The following is a 9035-nucleotide window of genomic DNA, read 5'->3' as shown; positions in this document are numbered from 1 at the left end:
AAATAAACCTTGTGTGTACACAGAAAAAGTTTTAGATGTTTGAGTTCAGCTCATGAAAAATGGGAGCAAAAACAAAAGTGGTGCGTTTATATTTTTGTTCAGTGTATTACTTGTGTTCACCACTGCAGCCGTAACGTGGTACTACTGTCAGAGATAAATATCTCTGTCGGGACAATAAACATCTTAATCTTAAATATTATAGGCTTTAAAGAGGCACTGTAGAGCTTCAGCGCCCCATTGGAAGTAGTGGCATTATTCCTTATGTGATTCTTTGGGTGTGTTTGTGCTGCCTCTGTCAACAGCAGTGCATTGTTTATCTTCTGAGTCAGTTCTCAGTCACTTCAACAAACTGACCTGTATCTACCGTTGTAAAACTCTGACCATGGACACACAGCCCATACAACCACTTACTAAAAAGCTGAACTACGCCTGGAAATTGGCCCTGTTCATCTAATTTCAACACACATCAAGTGAGAGATGCACCAATGAACCAACTGAAAGAGAAGGAGTGAGAGGTGAAATGAAAGGCACAGTATTCGTCCACATCACTGACCATCGAGGTGCTGTGTGAGGACATGGAGGACTCAGTGTAGCGCCCCCCTCTGGCCTTCGGGAGGTGGTCGTTTCCTTGGCTTTCCTTTGGGAGTGCTTCAGAGGCACAGCCACCGCGTCCTGGCCGGTTTAAACACAGACACCTCCAGGGCGTTGCCTTCAGACCAGCGTGATCTCCACCTCCTCCCTCCGCTTCACCTGACCCCGAGGATGCTGCTTCGGAGGCGGAGGGGCAGCGCGGACCTGGAAACAAACGTCAGTCAGCGGATCGGATCTGACAGGAGCCTCAGCCATTTGTACTGTGTAGTTGTTTTCACCTCAGGAAACACTATCATGTGTCACAAACAACTGCCTCATTCTTCAGCTTGATTCAGATTGTGTTAATGTCCACTTTGGAGGCACACGACTTGTTTTCCAGCATAAACCATCACATTGTACACATCATATTTGTATTTGGAATAGTAGTTATAAGAGTTATGGATATTTGTTCTGGTTATTGGTAATTATACTTGCAACAGCAGTTCTAGTTTTTAACAGTTGTAGTTCAGTCTGCTGTGCATCCATGTGTCTCCCCTACTCCACCCCACCCCCCCTCCCCAAATCTCTTTCTCTTTCTTTAACCCCAACTGGTCAGGGCAGATGACCATCTTCCACATCCAGGGTCTGCTCCAGGTTTCTGCCTGTTAAAAGGAAGTTTTTCCTCACCACCGTCACCAAGTGTTTCCTCCTGGAGGATTCTGCTGGTGTCTGAATTGGCTCAAGGAAATGGATTTGACCAAAAAATGTGTTGTTTTGAAGTTCATATATGACCTTATGGTATTCAAATTAGTATTTTCTGTGTACACTACCAGGCAAAAGTTTGGACTCACCTGGTTTTTCTTTATTTTTATGACTATTTTCATTGTAGATTCTCACTGAAGGCATCAAAACTATGAATGAACACATATGGAATTATGTAGTTTAAAAAGGTGTGACAAAACTCAAAACATGTTTTATATTTTAGATTCTTCAAAGTAGCCACATTTTGCTTTTATTACTGCTTTGTGCATTCTTGGCATTCTCTTGATGAGCTTCATTAGGTAATCACCTGAAATGTCTTCCAAAAGTCTGGAAGGAGTTCCAAATGATGCTGAGCTCTTGTTGACCATCTGTGGTCCATCTCATGTCATTTAAATGAGAAGGTGAGTCCAAACTTTTGCCTGGTAGTGTATATGAAGCATTTATTACACTTTATTCCAGTTCACTGAAAGATTATTCAATTTAAATACACATGCATTTCTCAAATGTCACATCCGTCCACCAGCAAAAGTTTTCACATACACGTCCTATTCAAAATCCAATATTTCTGAAAATATAGCTTCCACTGTCAAATAATCAGTAGTCTGTGCACAAATGTATTAGCATTATTTCAACACAGTTCTATGCATTTCTTACAACTTTTTTTTTGACTAAAATGGCCACTCATTTGACCCTCTAAGTAAATTTTAGCCGTAGTTAATTTTACATTTGGACATTTAACACACACCAAAAGTGACCCTCTTCATTTAACCCACTTTATTGTCGGTCCAGTTTCAGTTCAGATTCAGTTTATTGTCATTGCCATAAAAAGACAACGATAGGTTGTTGGACCACCTGACAGTTGGCATCACACCCCAGTGCAGCCAGTGCAAAAGTTTATCCCTTAAGTGCACAATGTCAATCCCCCACATATTTACAGTACATTCAAACTTCATACAACAATGCAAGTCCAGTCCATGTTTGTTACAGTCTAATGACATATGGGAAGTGTTGTTGAGACAGGATGAGAGGAGTGTGTGTATATGTGTGTGGGAATCCAGGGAATCAAACCCAGGCTGTCTGGGTGAAAACCAGGAATCCTAACCACTAGACCATATGGGACCAAAACAGAAACTAAACCTCACTCATGTTATGTAGAGAAAAATGTGTACAACTCCTATACTGTAAAGTTCTTGTTGTTTGTTTCCAAAGCAAAAAAAAGTTCAAGTGTTAACTCATATCTTAGTCACTGTAGATATCAAAATTATTACATTTATTGTGTGTTTTTCCTACTTTTCAGCCCAACTTGATGCAAAACTACCATTTGTAATAACAGACAATGATTTCTGAAAAGTAGAATAAAATCTAGATCTGTTTTTGCAAATGTACTCTTCAGCAAGTAACATGATCTTGGATGATCAGACGGGTAAAAACACAACGAGTGGGTTTACTCACAGGTCGAATAGTGCCAGACCCAGTCTCTGGGTATTTGGGGGGCTGAGGTGAGCCTTGAGATGGACCTGAAGATGAACCACATGTTTTAGTTTCATTATGTTCTCCTTCTAGAAGTGAGTGCTGTGACATATCGTGGCGACTCTTACTCTGAAAGGGGCTTTTGTGCGGAGCTGGCGGCGGTCTGTGGTGTCCGTTGTGATAGGATGGTGGTCGGCCAATGGGAGAGGCTGTGGAGGGGCTGGACTGAGGAGAGGCCATGGTGGGTGTCTGCAGGGGGCTGCTGTGGAGGGGGCCGGGGATGAAGGGGCTTCGAGGGGATCGGTCGCACTGAGCCAGAGAGGAGGGGGAGGCCTTTGGAGCAGCAGGTAGAGACATGAGGTTACACAGAGAAGAAATACCAGTCTGTCAGTACTGTAGACCCTTTTCTCATGCAGGAACCTTTACAGGAACAACGCGTTTCCACTGAAATTACCCAGGTACAAAAAAAAAAAAATTTCCCTCAACCTCAAACAAAAAAGTTCCTTGTGGGAATGTAGGACTTTTCAGATTACCCAGAATTCTTGAGGGGCGGGGCTGTGTGCTGAAGAACCCTGATTGTTGCGACACCCATGCAGCGTTCTGCACTAACATTCACCTCCTACAGCCAGTGTGCACGTGCATACCTGTTTATTCAGTTTCTACAAGCTTCACCTGGTTTGTGTATTGATCGTTTGTAAAATACAGTCGTGGAAAAAATTATTAGACCACCCTTGTTTTCTTCAATTTCTTGTTCATTTTAATGCCTGGTACAACTAAAGGTACATTTGTTTGGACAAATATAATGATAAAAAAATAGCTCATAACAGTTTAACTTCAGAGCTGATATCTAGACCTTTTCCATGTTTTCTTGATAATAACCAAAATCACTTCAGTTCTTACATCAATAGCCATGGCATTGTACTGACAAAAACAGTGCTTTTAGGTATTCCATGTTTTCTTTTCTGTCTGTTTTAGTCACATGATACACACAGGAGTTAGTACTTGATTGCATAACCATTGTTTTTGACTTTTGATGGTCTAATAATTTTTTCCACAACTGTAGAGCAAAAATGGATGACGAGGTCCATATGCCAAATACGCTCTTGAGTGTTTAAAAATGCTTGTGTGTATTCAGCTAGAGCCAAGATGAGCATATTTGTCTCACTGCTACGAGGGTGTTGGAATCATGTGTCCATCTGAACATGCTCAAGAGCCTGGACCACATTGAACGAACGTGCCATATACACTTAAAAGAAATTTTGCAGGATTTCGAGTCGGCAACTTGAAATGACCAAGCCTAATTTGAATTCATTTTCAGGACCTATGTGAAGCGATGAAAACTTAAAGTACACAAATTACCAGGAGTTCTTTTGCCCAGGTAAGCAAGTTCCTGGCAATAAAAAGGAATATGACTCTTTTTCTTTTTTTGTGTATTATTATTTTTTGCTTCCTTGAATTTTCATTTCTGTATTATGTAGTGTAAAGAAGTCAATTAGTAGCAATCAGGATGCTTCTACCATTTCCATATTTGAAAGAAATCTATTAAAAAATATATATATATATATATACAGGGTGGGGAAGCAAAATTTACAATGAACATTAGTTGTTTTTTCTCAGCAGGCACTACGTCAATTGTTTTGAAACCAAACATATATTGATGTCATAATCATACCTAACACTATTATCCATACCTTTTCAGAAACTTTTGCCCATATGAGTAATCAGGAAAGCAAACGTCAAAGAGTGTGTGATTTGCTGAATGCACTCGTCACACCAAAGGAGATTTCAAAAATAGTTGGAGTGTCCATAAAGACTGTTTATAATGGAAAGAAGAGAATGACTATGAGCAAAACTATTACGAGAAAGTCTGGAAGATACTATTAAAGAAGAATGGGAGAAGTTGTCACCCGAATATTTGAGGAACAGTTGCGCAAGTTTCAGGAAGCGTGTGAAGGCAGTTATTGAGAAAGAAGGAGGACACATAGAATAAAAACATTTTCTATTATGTCAATTTTCTTGTGGCAAATAAATTCTCATAACTTTCAATAAACTAATTGGTCATACACTGTCTTTCAACCCCTGCCTCAAAATATTGTAAATTTTGCTTCCCCACCCTGTATATCTGTTGGAAAAGGGACTCACGTATCAGAGTGTCCTCATACCTGTGCACTGCCGTCTCTCTGTCCATCTCCATTCTCACTAGAAGCCGTGAGATCCTCCACAAGGACCGCTGGGAAGACGCCAACCACGCCGTTAAACTCTCCCTCCCAGAAACCGTCGTCCTCGTGAGTCTCTCTGCTCAGGATGCGGATGATGGCGCCCTCTGGGAAGGACAGCTCATCGTCTGTTTGTCCTGCGTAGTCGTACAGGGCCTTCGCAAATGACACTGCTGCAGGGAGAAAGAGGGTGAACAACAAGAACGACAAGTCTGGATCAAAACATCACCACGAGGCGTCAGTTCTAGACATGTCCCTCACCACTGGAGTCTCCGTTGACAGAACCGGTGGGGAGGTCGGTTTCAGGTTCGGTGGAGTTACTGGAGGAGTGGGAGCGGGCGTCCAGCGCGGCCAGAGACTGCAGCATACTCAGCAGGCTGTTGGAGGACGGCAGCTGCAGGTACTTCTCTGGGACGTAGCCCACCTGTCCACTGCGGTTCCTGGCCTGGAAGTGCACAAAACAACTGCCGATTACTGACTGAAATCCACAACAAAGAAAAAATGATGGAATTTGTGGCCACGCATTCTACAAAATGTTTTAGATCTGATGGTGTTTCATACTTTGACCCAGTCCTCCATGTCTCCATCATCGATGACCTCTAAGATTTCCTGCTCCTCAATGGTCAGTTCATCTGGCTGAGAGGCCTGGAGACAAAAGAACAGGGCAGTTTGTTTGCATGTGAAACATTTTTTATTTTTACTTTATTTTTTTTATTTCAAATTTAAAAAAAAAAAAAACACGAAAAAAATAGTTAAAAAAAAAAAAAAAAAAAAAACACATTCAAAACAAAGCGGGATGAAGTACAACTTATATACCCCCACCCCATTACCCCATCTTTTTCTACTGATCACAAAGTCCCATGTCAGTTCCTCAAAGTACCTTAACAAATCTTACAAGTCAAAATAAATTCTAAACAATCCTGCACAAAACACAAAAAATTATACATATCAAAAATAAACTCTGTCCATTTCATAACAGTGGTTGACATATTAAAATAAATTCCGTCCATTTCATAGTCACATTACACACATAGATAGACTTCATTTTAAACGCAAGTAGGCAAAAGAAATTTCAGATCCAAAATGATGTCAAACGGCAACATGGACATGGAAACCAGAAATGCGAATAAATGAACAGTCATGTATCCTGGCATATTTTTCTAAACTTAACCAACTATTTCATAATGTTGTCAACACAAACTGATATAATAAAGTGTTGGGCGGCAGAACCAAAACATCATCTGGGAACAGTTTTATACAGGGTGTCCACAAAGTCTCTTTACAATTTAAAGCATTTACTACGAAAGCAATTAATGTGATATGTTAATCAGTTTTGCTCTATATACTCAGTGGTTATCAAAGTTTTTAATCACATTGCATTTGTGTATTTCAGGTACCCTGTTGATGAAAAGGGTTCTGTTTAATAAACCCCTAAAAAATGGCAACTCAAGAAAAAGCACAATGTGTATCGTAGTTTATTGAAACAAAATTGGAAATTCAGTCTCCGCCAAACATAGGAGTAAGTATGGAAGACATCGACACGCCCATCAGTTCATGCATGGCACAAGAAACTTATGGAGACGGGGACAGTGTTGGATAAAGGGTGGAGTGGACGACCAATCACTCTATCACTCCCCTGGATTTCTTTCCATGGGGTTATGTTACTGATATTGGGTATCGAACCAAGATATGGGACATCAGCAACCTGAAGTAAAAGATCACTGATGTCATTGATGAGTCTATGCTACAGCCAACATGGAAACAAATCCAGTACCGTCTGGATGTGCTTCGCACAACTAATAGTGTCCATATAGAGGGGGATTAAATAAGTCAGAAAAACTTCAAGATCTACTTTTCATTTGGCAATAATTTCCACAGATTTGTCTATTCATTTGCTTCTGTAATAAATATGTTAAAGTCTAAAGAAATTTTATGGACACCCTGTATTTTTGCCAAATAAAAATTAAATTTATTAAGAACATTTAATTAATTCATTGACACAAAATGTAACAAAAAGAAAACTTGGTTGATAAGTGACCATAGTGGAAATAATGTTTAGAACCGATATGCATATGCAGGTCTTTGTATGTGTAAATTTAGACAGAAATACTAACCTGATAGTTGATTAATCTGTGTGTAAATTAGGATTGAGTGATATGATAAAAAACACTCATATTAGTTGAGATTGATAATTATATCATTATTTCTTTAAGTTTAAAGGTTGACTGTAAGTTCTGAGTGAAAGTTGACTTTAAATTATTTGTAAATGTCAAAAAATACACAAGGTACAAAAAGCTGGCATACATTTAAACATCAAACATTAACCCAATGAAAATATTTGCAATCTGAGTTCTCATTCAACAATATGGAAAGGCTTAAATATTTTGTTTTCTTTAACAATATGAAATAAATACACTAAAGCTACAAGAAACAAAATTATTCGGATGAATCATAGCCACTGATCACATGATAATATAAATATTATACTGTGATAGGACATAACATTATATCACGATAATCCTCCAGCTCTAGTGTAAATAACTGCAGATCATTTCTCCTGGCAGGTAAAGGAAACTGTGAGCATTACCTTGTAGGAATAGAGCACTTTGCATGTGAGAGGGTAGTTCCTCAAAGTGCTGGAGGGACTGGAGCTGCTGTCGTCCAACACCTCACCACTGTCCTCCATCTCCTCCTCGTCCTCGTGCTCCAGATCGGCTGTTCCCTGCAACGAGGGGACAAACAGTCACACAAGTAAATATGAAAATGAACTGGTTTAAATGTGTCATTGTTTCGATAATTTAATGTTTGTGCTTTCTGACTCTTACAGAGAGTGAAGGATCATGGGTACTGAGGTTGTTCCAGCGTTCGTTCTCCAGCTCCTCCATCACCTGGTTCATGGCGCTCTTAAGCCATGTTTCCACAGCGACACCTGCCTGTCTCAGCAAATCCAGGCGTGCCTCTGCTTTCACTTTCACCGTCTGACAGAACAACAGTAACCGAGTTCATCTCCACATTTCTTGGTACCTTCTGTTTGTGGTTCTGAACTCTAACATGCCCAGTGTTTAATGGTGTCATCCAGTATCTGTACTGTTTGTTATTCTTCCTCTTTGCTTTTCTTTTCTCTCTCTTCTTTCCACTACCGCCACCCACATGAGGCCGATGGCGGCCTGAGTAAGACTCCGTTCTGCCTGAGGTTTTTCTTCTGTAAAAGAAGTTTTGTTGTCTTGCTGTTGTAGCCCTGGGCTTGCTCTTGGAAAAGTTGTTGGGTTTTTTCTCCTTTAAATATTTTTAAGTGTTTGACCTGAATTTGTGAAGTGCCTTGAGATGATTACATCTTATGACTGGTGCAAAATTAAAAAAACTGAATTGAATTAAATTGAATAATTCATAAACTATTGCTATATTAATGATAGTACTTGAAATACACACTTATGTACTTGAGTATATTTATTACAATCTACCTCTTATTAAAAATGAAGAAAGCAATTTTGTCCAAACAAAAGATATTTCTGCACAAAAAAATGGGAAAAAAAACCTCAACTGAACACTGCCCTGTAGTTTTAAAGCAGGGGTGTCAACGGGCCAAATCCGGGCCAATAAAGGGTCCAGTGAAGCCCATGGGATGAATTTGCAAAGTGCAAGAATTACCCTGAAGACATTAATAGTAAAGGGCCACATATGACCCAATGTGATCTCCTATAAAGAAACAAATCAGTAAAGTAATTACAGAAAAACCTATAAATAATGACAACTCCAAAATTTTCTTTTGGTGTAAAAGATTACATTATGAAAATGTTCACATTTTCAAACTATCCTTTCACAAAAAATAAACATATCCTACAAACAACCCAAAATTTCTCAAGAAAGATGTGGGCAATTTTATCAGTGTTATGCCTGTTACTACATGTTTTGTGTGTTTGTAGACCCACTGTGATCTGTGAATGCACATGTGTAAATGATAAGCTGAGGCATAACATTGTTCTTAAAATATTTCAAGTTGCTCAGGTTTTTAGACAT

The 9035-nt window shown here is 39.4% G+C and overlaps 1 protein-coding gene across 2 annotated transcripts in view; it reads right to left on the bottom strand.

Moving 5' to 3' along the window:
• The window catches only part of LOC115433329 (F-BAR and double SH3 domains protein 2-like), a 45285-nt gene continuing 36250 nt past the window's right edge, over positions 1-9035 (bottom strand). Inside the window, exons 13-20 of one of the 2 annotated variants that reach the window (XM_030154676.1) lie at positions 7844-7996; positions 7606-7740; positions 5580-5663; positions 5280-5463; positions 4965-5191; positions 2931-3135; positions 2785-2849; positions 1-795 (exon numbers count right to left, since the gene is read on the bottom strand). In XM_030154676.1, the coding sequence (XP_030010536.1) occupies positions 712-795; positions 2785-2849; positions 2931-3135; positions 4965-5191; positions 5280-5463; positions 5580-5663; positions 7606-7740; positions 7844-7996 (1137 nt within the window). In that variant the 3' untranslated portion in view covers positions 1-711. The remainder of the gene's footprint in view (positions 796-2784; positions 2850-2930; positions 3136-4964; positions 5192-5279; positions 5464-5579; positions 5664-7605; positions 7741-7843; positions 7997-9035) is intronic. The other variant, XM_030154677.1, reaches the window with a different exon arrangement.

Source organism: Sphaeramia orbicularis, chromosome 14 (genome assembly GCF_902148855.1).
Source record: "Sphaeramia orbicularis chromosome 14, fSphaOr1.1, whole genome shotgun sequence".
Classification (NCBI taxonomy): domain Eukaryota; kingdom Metazoa; phylum Chordata; class Actinopteri; order Kurtiformes; family Apogonidae; genus Sphaeramia; species Sphaeramia orbicularis.
The sequence above is the reverse complement of the archived record's forward strand: the minus strand, read 5'-3'. Positions and strand labels throughout refer to the sequence as shown.